Here is a 13,946-nt window from a genome sequence, read left to right as displayed (position 1 = left end):
TAGCAGTCGTAGCAGCAGCGGAATTATCAGTATCAGTAGGAGTGACAATAGGAGTAGAAGTATCAGCAGCAGAAGTAATGGGAGAAGTCGCCCGTGCTTGTGTCAATCCTGGTTCCGATGAGGTTGGAAAGGGTCCATCAACAGAAGAAGGAAAGGTTATTGAGGCTGGCAAAGTTGGATCGATGTTTGACGACTTGGCGTCCTCAGTAGCCTCGTTCTCTGTGTTACTGCTATTACCTATATCGTCCATTTTGTTTGTGACATTTAGAAGATCGTTGTTATTACTGGTGCTACTACTACCAATCATCATTATTGATATCTCTTTATCTCTCTTTCTCTCCTATATATCTTTCCCTTGATTTTGATATTTGGGTGGAGTGAAATTAAACATACCGTTTGCTGAAGGTTCATCAGACAAATCTTGAGACCTGGTGCTTGAGAGAAATAATGCAAGACATAATATTGGGGATTTTTTAACTGAAAATAACATGTTTTTTTCCTATGCTTCTTTTATTCTTTTGGCTTTGGCTTGAATAATGACGGGGAAAAGCAAAAGAAAATAAAGGAATGGAGGAAGAGAAAGAATAAAAATAAGCCTTTTTTTTAGTTTAAAAAAAAACATATAAAATTTTGCGTAGTGAATATGTATATAATGTAATATATAATAGAGAATTGAAACCTGGCTTATTCAAATGAGGAGAAGTATTGTATTTATGAAACATTTTTACAAGATGGTTGGTAGTCAAGGTGAATAGAATTGGTTGAATAATAAAACTCTCTCTTATTTGTTTTAGTTTCTCTTCTCCGATGATTCCTGAGTGGCAAATGATTTACAACAAAAGGCCAGATGTGTTAAAGAACGAAATGTATATTTCTTTTCTCGGTGATTATTAACGTCAAATAAACAATAATAAAACACATACATACACAAGAAAGGGGGGCTATAGCTGATACTTGAGACATATTAGATCGTAAGATTTTGAAAGAGGTTTTCAGCATGAATTAAAGGTTCCCCTGTCACTTTATATATGTTGGTATATTTTCTTTGGACTTTTTATTATTAAAATAAAATAAAATAAGCATCAGTGAACAGACCAATTCCACGAGTACATGAGAGTTGTGTGACAGGGAATGACGATCTCCCAGGCAACTGGATTTTTACTTTAAATATAAATATTTCAAAGCGAAAAAAAACTGAGCTTGTAACAGGTAAAATTTATCCAGCAAGGTAACTAAGTAACTAATTAATTGATATGATACGGTCAACCGTTTCTAACCTATCAATCAGTTGGGTATATTTGTATGTGAGGTGATTTTGAATTTTCACAAATCTATCAGGAAATTTGTTGTGTTAAAAGCCTAGAAATACGGAAATAAAAGGTTGGGATGAGTATCACACCATGATCAAATTAATAATTACTTTATTTTTGATTATTTTCCCTCTTGGATATGGGGGTTTTTTTAAAAGAGAATGATACTAATTATAACTACTATACTCTATAGCTTTACTTGCTTCACATGCTCCAAAACGTCTGCATATTACAGTGTAACATAATATCGAATAGGAAGAAGAAATGGGAGGGGACCACAAAACAACCATATGAATCTGGTCTTTCTTTTTTTTTTAAAAAAAAAAGTAGCATTAGATACATAAAGATGTTTTCTATGTTTTCTTATATGGATCAATTCAATTGCACCAATAGTTTCTTCTGCTTCAAGTGTAATTGAACTTTTGGACATATATAGTAGACATTTGCCTTTCTTATTATTGAATGGTGCCAACATCAGATAAAATAAATAAATAAATAAAAATTACGGTTTCTTTCTGCTGAATTTTGAGTTTGAGTTTGTCCTCCATAGAGGTCTTCATTTAGCAAATTGGGTGCAATATCACGGTCTATAAAGAAAAGAAGAAAGGAAACCAAATGAGCGGAGAAGATAATAGAATCAAATTGTATATCTTTTATATAAAAAATATACACAAGGGCGAGGAAAATATTATTAATAAAAATTAGAGGCGATCTTAGCTCCAGGCACCACAAGAATTTCTCACACGAAAATCCAAATGGCTCATTCATTCAGAAGGTTACACTCAAGAGCTTGAAAAGAACTCAAATGAATAATATAATATAAATTCTTTATGATATTTATGATACTCCATCTTACTGAGAAACAAAAATAAATAAAATAAAATCTATATATTTATTTTCACACACAATACACAATACACAAAGATCTCTTTTTTTTCATATTTGGTTTCGTCGTCACGATCTTTACTTGTTCACCTTTTTACACTCTTTATTTTTTTTTATATCTTTTTTTTTCATATACTTTTTTCCTTTCCTTTTTGTTTTACTTCCTTACGATGGCTCCCACACAATCCTGGAAGACCAGGGCGTTTCAGGCTGGCCTGTTCACCTTGGCTTTCTTACCCGACCATACAAAAGCACAGTGCAACCCTGGCCCAACAAATCGATCTGATTTCTCCGCCGTATATCTTAATAACGCAGTTTATGTAGTTGGAGGCTCAAAAGTAAGCAACTCAATTTGTAGTAGTAATCATAATAATAAAGTGTACTCATATTGTTGGCAGTCAACACTTAATGTCATGTCTCTTGACCTCTCGAATGGCCTTGACATCACTTGCCCTGACTGGAAATCACCTTCAAATGCCATAACTCCCACTGGAGGATTTCAACCATTTGCTCATGGCGTGGCATTTGCTGGTCAGAACGGTCTTATTTATGCCCAGGCTGGTGACTCTGGTACCTCTCAGACAAGCTCAGTAGTAGCATACAATACAACCGGGCAATGGTCTACAGGTATATATATAGTATTTAATTTAATTTAATTAAACATGTATATATAGATATTAATGATATGATCTTTTTATTTTAATATGTATTCTATTCTAAAGCTATAATTTCTGGAAAACCTCTCGAAGAAAGAGCAGAAATGACAGCAACAACAGATCCTAGTTTATCGAATGCATTTTATTACGGTGGCCGTACTCCAAGCGATGATACTCTTGTAATAACAATAACAATAGCAATAACAATATTAATATTAATATTAATTTATTCATATGTTTATTTTCTTAGGGTGGTTACAATGATCTTTATTCTTTACGTATTTCTGATCTGACCTGGATACAATACAACCTTATTTATCCTTATGGTACCCGTCCCAATCGATATGCTCACACTTCTACTATGGTGTAAGTTTAAATTGATCTTTTTTTTCATATGTATAATTTACATACATAGACATATGTACAATATGCATATATATATATATATATATATATATATATATTGTCGGATCAAATTTACTAAAACAAAAAAAAAACTAATTATATAATAGACACAATAAACTGTTTATCATGGGTGGAATAATTGTACCCACAGGAAATGAAAACTTGGCGGATTCTCTTGCCGACTTTAGAAGCGTTCTAGGTAAGTAAAATGCATGTGCAAATAAGTTCAGGCTACTTGAATCTTTTGTATTATTATTTGTTCTTTTTACTAACAGCAATAACCAAATATTAGTGATCGATCCATATTCATCTCAGTCCTTGACCATTGCAACATATGGTGATATACCCCCTCCAAAACTATAGTAAGTAAATCCACTCATCGATGTAACAAACAGTCAACTGATTTATCCTCTTGTTATCTATTAGCTACTCTGCTGTTCTAGGTAAAAAAAAAAGGGGGGGGGGGATCATTAAACCTATTTCATTTAATTATAAAAGTTAATAGGAAGGGAATTGTTACTAAACGCTAAACAACTGTTATATTTAAAGGTCCTGATGGTCATTCGATTGTTATGTTTGGTGGTAGAAGCAGTTACTCCAATTCAGACTTCTCTCATAGTCAAGATGTGTACGTGCTCGATACTTGCAAACTAGTATGGTCTAAACCTACCGTCAGTGGCACTCCACCCATTGCCCGTGCTGGACATGAAGCAGTTGTTTACAACCAATACATGATAGTAATGCTAGGTATGTTAAGGATTTTCTTACATAAAGATGTATAAAAGATATTTGTTTTCTAAACAAAGACTATTTTATTATATAGGTTATACTAGTGAAGAGACCACCGCAGAAGCGGCTACATATACTGATGATGTTGGTATCCTTGACATGACTTCTTGGAAATGGGTCAACAAGATCTCCAAACAAGTTGTCACAAGTGATACCAATAACGGTGGGTCCTCGGCGGCTAATCCAACCTGCTGGTTTAATTTCCCTTCTTTCCCACTTGCCAACCAAGCAAACGGCACTGCACCTGTGCCATACGATAGTTCGGTAATTTTGAACCCGTTCCTTGCACAGGAAAACACATCGCACGAAGAAAAGGTAGAAGAAACAAAGAAGAAGGGTTTCGGAATCTCTTTTGGTCTGTTCGGTTTCTTGCTTATCTTGGGAGCCGGAATCTTCTACCTGCGTCGCCAGCGACGAAAGGCTCGGACACTTAACCCTAGATGGTTGCCTGGTGGTGTATCCAACTCTAGACCCTCTGGCTTTGAAGAGCGACGAAACGATTATCCATTGTTTGTCTATGGTAACCGTGTTGAAAAGAATGGCAACGAAGATAATACAGTGCCAGCTACTGGTGCTACTGCTACTACTACGGCCACTCCACCCCCAACCACAGGCGTCCGGACTTACACTGCATCCGACAATGATGAATGGGAACGATCTCTTGGTAACCAGCATGCTAACCCAGTGGATAATCAACCATTACCCCGCCATGTGGATGTCTGGGATCGTATGCACAGCTTGAACGAAGACAGAAAATAAGGACTAGTCACTTTTTTTTTATTTTTCTTCTTCACTGCTCTCCCACACCACCAAAATAAAGAAGGGAAAATAAGTGAGTGAGCGAGTTAGTGAGTGATAATGAAGACCAAATCTTAATTAGGCTACACCTAATATACATATATCCAAGCCTTTATTAATATTAGCAGTGGTAGTATCTCAAGAGCCTCTTCGTTATCCCAAGCCTTAAATAACCTTTTCTTTTGTTTATTTTTATATATCATGTATCAGTATTCCCTTTAACCCCCTGTTTTCATATACAATTTTTATTTATTTATTTATTTATTTATTTATTACACATCATTTTTTAAAAATATTTATTTTTTCAAACCAAAAAAGACTTTTATCTAACAAAACCAACAATCATAATCATAATAAACAACCCACCAATTTATCACCATTAAACATTATCCACATCTCCCCCCCTTTCAAACACATTCATTAAGCAACACACATTTTTTATATACATAAAAAAATATTCAATTTTGTTTCATAATATTTTTGTTTTTTTTTGTAAGATTGTTCTTCCAAAATTCACGTTTTTTTTATTTGGTCGTTAAACTTTTATTTCTTTAGAAAAGGTCAACGTTGGCAGGGAACTCAAAGACGACGTTCTTGCCGGTGAGCTTCTTGTAGACGGAAGAGAAGGTGTCAAGCTTGTACTCGAGGGAAGTGGCATCCTTGGTGTCGAGGAAGACCTTGATGGTCTTGGAACCGTCAACAGCAACGCGGGTGCGCTTACCGACGATCTCGGTAGGGTAGACGAGATCCTCGAGGATGGCCTCGTGAACAGCCTTGATGGTGCGGGAACGGGGGCGGGGCTGCTTGGGGTTCTGGCGGCGGGTGGGCTTGGACAGAATGCGGCGCTGGGCAACGAAGACGACGTGGCGGTCAGAGAACTTCTTCTCGAGCTCACGGGTAAGTCTAGCCTGGACCTTGTTGAAGGCCTTCTGGGAAGGAACGGGGACAAAGATGACGATAGCCTTCTTGCCAGCACCGAGCTCGACCTAAGACATAAAGACACAACAATAACCATTATTAGTGAGTGAATTATACTTTACTCTTTTTGATATGGGGTCAATTGTTGGTGATGCTGGTGGTGTTGGTGATTGTGATTTATGATTATGAATATGGTGATTTGTACAGTATGTACTTGATATTATTCGCGTATGTATGTGTGTGTGTGTGTGCGCGCACATATACAAGGAAGCAGTTCATACCTCCTTGGCACCAGTGATCTGGAGACCGGCCAAGTCCTTCTTCAACTCAGGGACGTTGTTCTGCAAGTCCAAAAGGGCCTGAGCGACAGAAAGCTCGAATTCATCAGCAGGCGAGGCTCCGGAGAGCTTTGCAATCTTGTGAGAAGCCATAGTGACAGCTGTAAGCAAAAAGACAAGCAAAAGGTAAATAACATGTACAAATACAAGTATATAGTAAGAATAGCAGTAATGACACTAATAGTAGTAATATTGATAGTTTTTGGCCTGTATTATCTATATACACATTTAGCGCACACAGACACATCAGCATGTATAAGTGTATGCATGTATGTATGTATGTGATTGCGTTTGTGCTTGTGTGTTTGTGTGTATGTATACTTGTGTGTATGTTTGTGTGTGCTCATGTGTATATAGATAATACATATACAATTTTTTTTGGGCCTTCAATTGATTCATTCATAGATTCATAAAATCATCAATCAATCTATCCATCCATCCATCTAATGGTGGATTCTTGTCTTTTTCTTTTTCTGACTATCATTAAGTGTCTAATGTTCTAATAATTATCAAAGATTCTAGGGTATTAGGACGGATACATACATGATTGGAAAGGAAGGAGCCTCGGTAGGCCAGACGGGGCCAATTTTTACCCCTCAGCTCTTGCTCTTTCTCTCTCCCTCTCTCCCACCCAACCCACACACACACACACTCGCACTCGCACACACTCTCTCGCACACTCGGACACATACACGCGCAAAAAAAAAACACACACACATAAATCCACGCCAGTCATTCCGGACAATTTTCATTCCGACCCGGAAAGTGTATGTCGGTCATTAAAAATAAGAAGAAGAAAAAAAAAGAGTCAAAATTTATATTGAAATATATATATATATATTTATTTTATTTTATTTTACTTTAATTTATTTTATCTTCTTGTCTCTTAAAGAAACAGCTAATCTTCCAGTGGTTGCTCCTACAGCAGCAGCACCATAAAATATACCAGCACTTCTCAAGAGAAATTCAAAGCCTTTGTATAAGGTGGCCATTCTCAAAGAAGTGTTTGGTGGAGGAGGTCCAAAGAACAATCGATGACGCGTGCTAGACCCCAGCAATACCTTAGTGAGAACCACACTCGAACCAAGTACGCCACACACTGCTCCTACACCAGACGGAGATGTAACTGAAGAATCTTTATGTATAACGAAAAGAAATACGTATAGATATATAAGAAGAAGACCATTAAAAGCATAATAGGAATATTTCTGTGCTGTGCTGTGATGTGCTATACTATGCTATGCTATGCTATGCTATGCTATGCTATGCTATGCTATGCTATGCTATGCTATGTTATGCTGTACTGTGCTGTGATATGGTGTGTTATGCTGACTGGACAAAACAAAGTCGAATTATATATATATATATATATATATTGAGAGAGAGATACAAAAAAAAACTTCTTTAGACATTAATCTTTAAGAAAACCCAAAGAAACCAACCAACCTGGAGTTTGGGGACTGATAAGTTGGCTTACTTGACGGTCAACTGTTTCAAACACGCCCGTCCAAGTAAAGTACCCAATTGGTGCACCCACAAGAATGAATGGCAATACGACAGCCATTGAATAATAAGTTTAATAGAATTTGAAACAACAATAAGAAATTAAATAAATAAATAAAGAGAGAGAGAGAAAGAGAGAAAGAGAAAGAGAGAGAAGGGTATTGGTAGTTCTCTTGAAGCATGACATGACTTGCTTTTTTTTTCTCTTGTTGTATTTTCCTTTTATTTCTTTATTCCAAATATCATTATATCTTCGTCATTATCATCATCATTATTAGTGCTTTTTTTTTAAAAAAAAAAAAAAAGAACAAAAACACACATCTTTAACACTTTACATAACATGTAAATTGGCTTTACGACTCAAAAATATTACAGTTTTGTCTTCTTCTTCTGCTTCTTCTTCTTTGGTGTCTCAATTGTAGGGAAGATATTGCCAAGGTATCACAGGTCGTTTCTTCTTCTTCTTCTTTCTTCTTCTGTAATTATTAGACTCTATAAATAAAAATAACAATGGCACTGACAAAGGCAAAGGCAAATACAAAGACTCGTTTGCTTGTTTGCTTTTTTTTTGGAAACTTTTATACGTTATCAGTAGTAATCGTAGTAGTAATAGTGGGATTGAAAATCAGTAAAGTGAAAATGAAATGTAACTCGATTAATTTCTTTAAAATAAAAATAAAAACAAAAATAAAAGCAAAGGCAAGCAAAGAATAAATAAAGGAAAAAGCTATTGAAATCTAGGCAGCCGGTGCTGCGTGACTGTACATATCAAGTGAATGGTTTAAACATCGAAGAGAACCATCTTCAGCCCAAAAGTCGCTACCGACGTGAGGGCCAGCCTCACGAAAGATACGTGACAAAAGGTGTCTATATCGAATTTCTGATTCTCGACAACCAGCCTACCAAACAATAGCAATAGCAATAACAATAACAATAACAATAACAGTATAAATATATGTAAGTAAATAAAGGAAAGGACAAACACACTACATTATGTAGATTATATTACACTAGACACACTTACGAGAGTTGCACGTTCATACCAAATAATGGCTTGGTTGTAATTAACCGAAGTGCCCACCCCATTCTCATAACACAGTCCAAGATGGTACTGTGCTTTGAGAAGCCCTTGCTTGGCTGCCTTTACAAAGTATTCAAAGGCCAGCTTCGAGTTCCTCCGGACGCCCTTTCCACTTAAGAGATGGACGCCATACTTCCACTGGGCACGCGCATTTCCCTGGTGCGCTGATTTTGAATACCAGTAGACAGCCTCAGTTTGGTCTGGTTTGTCGATCCCAAGTCCATTAGAATAACAGTAGCCAACATTGCATTGCGAAATTGAGTAGTTCTGCTGAGCTGCTTTGAGATACCATTCGACTGCTTTCTTGAGGTCCTTACTGACCCCAAGTCCCTTCTCGTACGCAAATCCGATCAGGTTCTGCGCAGTTGCACTCCCTAGATCGGCGGCCCGTCGAAAGCATCTGATGGCTTCCCTGTTGTCTCGCTGGACACCAATACCTTCACCATAGCAGAACCCAAGCGAGATCAGACCGGGTGGGTGGTTGAGATCAGCACAGCACTTGTACCAATACACTGCCTTGAAGCTATCGACAGCCAGCCCGATTCCGTTTTCGTAGCAGTAGCCTAGCGAGTGAAACGCGGCAACGTTGTCCTGTGCTGCCGCCCGGCCATACCACTTGATGGCATCGGTCAGATTTTGTGTGACACCCAAGCCGTTTTGGTAGCAGAATCCAAGATGGTGCTGTGCCATCGATTGTCCCTGGACGGCTGCCTTGGTGTACCAGTGTACGGCCATCGGCACATTGACGCCAATCCCGCCAGATCCATTATGATAGTACATACCAAGATAGAACTGAGCCCAGGCGTACCCCTGTTCGGCAGCCAGTCTAAAGTATTCGAAAGCCAAGGCTGGGTTCTGGTCGACGCCAATGCCATTGCTGTAACAGCTACCGATTGCACTCTGAGCCGGCGGATAATTCAATGCTGCTGCTCTTTTGAACCATTTGAAAGCCACCTTTGGATCTTGAGATACTCCAATACCATTTGAATAGCAACAGCCGATACTATAGATTGCGTCCGGGCTGTTTTGAGTCACTGCCAGTTGATACCACGACATGCTTTTTCGGTAGTCTTGCTGGACCGCAAAGCCTTCCTTGTAAAAATGACCGACCATAACCTGAGCACGGCTAAATCCCTGGCAAGCACTCTTGCTGTACCATTTGAACGCCTCACCCGCGATCCTTGGTACACCTACGCCATCGTGATAGGCTTCCGCAAGACAGAACTGGCTTGCCGCACAGTTGTAATTTTCTGCGGTTCGAATTAGCCAAGACAATGCAAAGGGTACCTTTGACATTATATTTATGTCTGGATTTGTATTTGTATTTGTATTTGAGATTGTGGTTGTGGTTGCGGTTAATTTTGCGCTTGTGTTTGCGCGTTCTGCTAGTTGTATGATCTCCCGGCGGTTCTCGATGGTTTCTCGATACTTGAGTTTTAGAATAGAGAAAAGTCGAAGGATTGCTAGAATTGACACATCAGAAGATTTGGTTGATTTGTGGTCAAATGTGTTGCTGCGAATTGATTTCCGGTAGTATTTTTCAGCAATCTCAATATTCTGGTCGCATCCTATCCCAAACTCATGACAGAACCCAAGCAAAGTTTGAGCGTCACTGCAGTCAGCCGCTAGTCCTGTTGCTGTCGCTGTTGCTGCTTTTTGGATCAGCAAGAACGCTTGTTGAGCATTAATTGGATGATCACCAAGACCCCACAAGTGCTTTTGAGCTAGTGAGATCAGGACTTGGGGTTCTGTTGTAAGAGTGTAATTGCTTGTTGAAGGGACGGTGTACATTGAAGGTATCATTTGATGTTCAAAAGAATGAAGAGGAGTATAGAACAAGAAAGGCAGAGGAACAGAAAGAAAGAAAGAAAGAAAGAGGAAGAGAGAAAGAGAAAGAAGGGGGAGGGGGGAGTTTAAAGAGGATAACTAAGGGATTATATCTTATTTTATTTTTCTCTCTCTCTATTTGTGTGTGTGTGTTTTTTTTTATTATTATTGTTATTAACTTGATACACCTATAATCTTATTCACATTTCTACTCTCTCTCTCTCTCTATCACACATACATACAATCAACCCTTTAAAGTTCTCAATAGAAGATCACGTCGTTATTGTTCACCAAACCAATGACACTCTTTGTTAGGTTTTATTCATTTACACGATTAAAATATTAACCATCGTTTTCTTCCTCTCCTGTCAATAATAAAGAAGTCTATAATTTATCTACTTTATTTCTAGCTGCTGGTATTTAATCATGAAATACTGACAATAAAACAAGTAACTGACTGTTTCTTCATTTATTTCTTTTATTTTGGTATTCAGATTGACAATAAGCTTAATAAGGTTGTGCATTAATAGTCAAGTAAGAAGTAATAATAATAATAAATTTAAAGGTAGAATAATTGCAATCACACCCAAAGACTTTTGACCTGTTTATGGTAATTTTTTTCCCAAATTTCAAATAAAGAGCGCTAATTGGCTATAATAAGGTTCAAGTTCAAAAATAAAAAAATATGTAGAGGTTTTGAATTTCAGACGATTGCACAAATGAAAATATGTATTTCAATTGGCTAATTACTTGTAAATAAATAAATAAAAATAAGAAAAGCAGAAGAAAAAATTATCCTAGACTGTTTTGGGTGGATTTTGCGCAAAAATATTGTTTTTGCGACTGAGAAAAAGAAAGAAAACGCTTTTTCGACAGAAAAAAAGAAAAAGAAGAAGTTTTGTGACAGAGAAAGAAAAAAAAGATATTTTGCGACAAAGCAAATGCAAAAAATAAAAGTGAGAGATTTTATTCGCTAAGGATATCCAGAATTGACCAAAGACTTTCGTACTTGCAAATGCTAGCAGCCAAGGAACTTGTTGTGATAAAACGTTTCTTGGAAATAGCTTCCTATTCCTTTATTTTATGTTTTTTTTTCCTCTCATATTTATTGTAATGCCAAGTGCCCAGTAATTTGTACCGTAGCTGACCTATACATACAAAAAAGTACTTGCGAAGACCGTGATTATGCGAACATTTTAAAATTTGTTGTGTTGTAAAAAAAAATGCTAAGTAAAAAACCAAGAAAAAAATTGCTAAGTCGCCAAAAAAAAATAACAACAGACGCCACGCACTCGGCATTTTTTAGTGAAGGGCTACCATTTTCCTTTTATTCCCTTTTTCTTTCTATTCATTTTTAGTTCAAGTGAGTACTAGTAAATATAATATGCACTTACTTTGTTTTTAGAAGCCATTTTGCTTTGATACAAGGTATTTCTCTCAACAGACTACATTTATAAGTTTATAAAGACTTTACAAATACTTTTTTTTCTAGATTACAGTCATTTTGAGGAACTCCATCATGTTCTGTAGCAAAGGTAAATGTCTTTATCTTGATAGTTTGAGTTTTATTATATTATTGACTCTTTTCTTCCTTTTGTTTTAGGTAAGTCATAGTGGAATATAATCTACTACTTTCAAGAGGTAACTTTCAATGATTGAACACGTCATGCTTTATCATGAATACTAATCTTTGTCTTTATTTCAATATTTTTTTTATATTCTCCATCTGCTGTTGTTTCTTTACTTCCTCTGTTCCCACCACAGTATACTGCCGCTACTACTACACTTTTTGGCCTATTATTACATAGTTTTTTTTTACAATGTTTACATTATTATTTATTATTGCAAGGGTATTTTTGCTCCCATTATACTGCTGCATTTTTTTGCGCTTTTTTGTTTCCCATGTATTTCTCAAAAATAAAAATTTCAAAGTTTTCAGACCAGATTTTACGTAATACAGATTCTACAAATAAGGAATCTTTTTTGCACATTTTTCAGAATGGGGGGTGGGGAGTGGGGGGTCCTCACGGTTGCTATGTGTTCTATATCAGGAAGGTAAACCCTCAAGAAAAATTACTGTCTATAGAATAGTACGCTATTCCGAAAACAATGTTAAGGTTTACAAGAAAAATCTTGGGTGTGATAATTATAATGACTTGTATCACTCTTGTTTCCGATATCCGTTTAGAAAGCACTTTTGTAGCTTTTGGTGGTTGCACGTTCTTCAACCAAGGTTGGTGTCCGCAAGCACGCAAACAAGCAAGAAATCAACCCAACCAAAAATAATAATAGATAAATAAATAAAAGAAAGAAAGAATCTCAAATGAAATGAAGAACAAAGAAAATTAGTGTTTCATATATTCAAGAAAAGAAGGAAAAAAAAAAATCTCCTTACAAAAAAAATATTAGACAAGTTTTCTTTGGCTTCTTTATATATATTCAGCTTAAAGAAGTACACAGCCCCCATCTAGGTACCAAAAAAAAATGAAAATATAATAATGAAAAAAAATAAATAATAATACCAATATTGACATATTACGCGCATTGTTACCATATTTTCAATATACTATTCTTTATTTCCTATTTAATTTTATTTTAATCTATTCATTAATATGTGTGTGTAAATATATATATATATATATACAAGGCCTTGAATTACTACGCTTGTTCGGAAGTTCCACCCGCTTGTCCCGAATAGAACCAGAGGTATTATGATCGGGTACAAAATACCGAAAGACATTTAATGCGTTGCACATTACAAGGTTTTTGGTTTTTGGTTCTTTCTTAAGCAAGGTATCTACTAAATATCTATAAAAGAGAGTTTAATGTAAAAGTCATTCTTTTTGTCTTGTTTAGTAGCACACAACATCTGTCAATCTTTATTATTATTATTATTTGAAAAAAAAATCATCAGATTTTAAAGCTGTAATTCTATTTGTATGTATATCTAAAGAAAGAAAAGCTTCCATTTGTTTCAGCTGTCAATAGAGAACTTTAGATAAGTCTTTACGCGCAAACAATAAGAGACACCATGTTTCAAAATAAATATTACGCATATTTGTATATCGTTTCCTTATCTATTGACATTGGTCTAATATGACATTTCTCTATCTCACATTATCTCAATGCATATACATATATATAAATGAGAAGAAAGAAGCCTTTGATTTTGTTCATGAATTGAATACAGGAGTTGTGAATAGAGAAATGGGTGCAACAGTCACAGGAACGCGATAAAGAAGAATTAAAGCGTTGCTTCTATATTACAAAATATTATTAAAGGTGTTGGACTAACCTTCCTCCCTCTTACTTATTTTTTAACTTATAGTTTGTAAAGTTGAATAAAGTAAAATAAATAAAAACAGGGCAACAAAGAACGATAACAGTAACAGTAACAGTAACAGTAACAGCAATAATATATATATATATATAATCT

General features: G+C 36.1%; 6 protein-coding genes across 6 annotated transcripts; 3 read left to right on the top strand and 3 right to left on the bottom strand.

The window, feature by feature from the left end:
• Positions 1–692: 692 nt before the first annotated feature.
• PHYBLDRAFT_171368 (hypothetical protein) lies at positions 693–2,133 on the top strand (the record flags this gene model as incomplete). Its single annotated transcript, XM_018436585.1, has 4 exons — positions 693–747; positions 1,081–1,209; positions 1,504–1,546; positions 2,016–2,133. The coding sequence occupies 4 exons, from the start codon at positions 693–695 to the stop codon at positions 2,131–2,133; spliced, it is 345 nt and encodes a 114-aa protein (XP_018288663.1).
• Positions 2,134–2,324: 191 nt separating this feature from the next.
• On the top strand, positions 2,325–4,888 carry PHYBLDRAFT_182443 (hypothetical protein). The gene is made up of 9 exons (XM_018438620.1): positions 2,325–2,533; positions 2,594–2,822; positions 2,918–3,030; positions 3,102–3,217; positions 3,364–3,455; positions 3,549–3,618; positions 3,683–3,699; positions 3,806–4,003; positions 4,080–4,888. Exons 1-9 carry the CDS (start codon positions 2,366–2,368, stop codon positions 4,802–4,804), a joined length of 1,728 nt encoding a protein of 575 aa, XP_018288662.1. The 5' UTR covers positions 2,325–2,365; the 3' UTR covers positions 4,805–4,888.
• Positions 4,889–5,285: 397 nt separating this feature from the next.
• PHYBLDRAFT_33326 (hypothetical protein) lies at positions 5,286–6,201 on the bottom strand. The gene is made up of 2 exons (XM_018440011.1): positions 6,043–6,201; positions 5,286–5,829 (listed from the first exon to the last, which is right to left on the bottom strand). The coding sequence occupies exons 1-2, from the start codon at positions 6,190–6,192 to the stop codon at positions 5,395–5,397; spliced, it is 585 nt and encodes a 194-aa protein (XP_018288661.1). The 5' UTR covers positions 6,193–6,201; the 3' UTR covers positions 5,286–5,394.
• A 764-nt stretch (positions 6,202–6,965) lies between these two features.
• PHYBLDRAFT_171365 (hypothetical protein) lies at positions 6,966–7,663 on the bottom strand (the record flags this gene model as incomplete). The annotated part of the gene is made up of 2 exons (XM_018436584.1): positions 6,966–7,234; positions 7,546–7,663. The coding sequence occupies 2 exons, from the start codon at positions 7,661–7,663 to the stop codon at positions 6,966–6,968; spliced, it is 387 nt and encodes a 128-aa protein (XP_018288660.1).
• A 939-nt stretch (positions 7,664–8,602) lies between these two features.
• Positions 8,603–9,979, bottom strand: PHYBLDRAFT_24224 (hypothetical protein; the record flags this gene model as incomplete). Its single annotated transcript, XM_018439833.1, has 1 exon — positions 8,603–9,979. One exon carries the CDS (start codon positions 9,977–9,979, stop codon positions 8,603–8,605), a length of 1,377 nt encoding a protein of 458 aa, XP_018288659.1.
• Positions 9,980–12,029: 2,050 nt separating this feature from the next.
• Positions 12,030–13,508, top strand: PHYBLDRAFT_171363 (hypothetical protein; the record flags this gene model as incomplete). The annotated part of the gene is made up of 5 exons (XM_018436583.1): positions 12,030–12,045; positions 12,360–12,565; positions 12,602–12,743; positions 13,158–13,216; positions 13,464–13,508. The coding sequence occupies 5 exons, from the start codon at positions 12,030–12,032 to the stop codon at positions 13,506–13,508; spliced, it is 468 nt and encodes a 155-aa protein (XP_018288658.1).
• Between the last annotated feature and the right edge of the window lie 438 nt (positions 13,509–13,946).

The sequence above is a fragment of the Phycomyces blakesleeanus genome, assembly GCF_001638985.1.
Source record: "Phycomyces blakesleeanus NRRL 1555(-) unplaced genomic scaffold PHYBLscaffold_18, whole genome shotgun sequence".
Lineage (NCBI taxonomy): Eukaryota > Fungi > Mucoromycota > Mucoromycetes > Mucorales > Phycomycetaceae > Phycomyces > Phycomyces blakesleeanus.
Note: the sequence above shows the minus strand (reverse complement) of the source record. Positions and strands in the feature narration are given on the sequence as shown.

Bases quoted from the DNA above. Each gene is read 5' to 3' on its own strand.
- PHYBLDRAFT_182443 (XM_018438620.1), top strand. From the start codon at position 2,366: ATGGCTCCCACACAATCCTGGAAGACCAGGGCGTTTCAGGCTGGCCTG. The intron at 3,031-3,101 runs GTAATAACAATA...TTATTTTCTTAG, and splicing joins CTCCAAGCGATGATACTCTT to GGTGGTTACAATGATCTTTA. The intron at 4,004-4,079 runs GTATGTTAAGGA...TTTATTATATAG, and splicing joins ATACATGATAGTAATGCTAG to GTTATACTAGTGAAGAGACC.
- PHYBLDRAFT_33326 (XM_018440011.1), bottom strand. From the start codon at position 6,192: ATGGCTTCTCACAAGATTGCAAAGCTCTCCGGAGCCTCGCCTGCTGAT. The intron at 5,830-6,042 runs GTATGAACTGCT...TTTATGTCTTAG, and splicing joins AGATCACTGGTGCCAAGGAG to GTCGAGCTCGGTGCTGGCAA.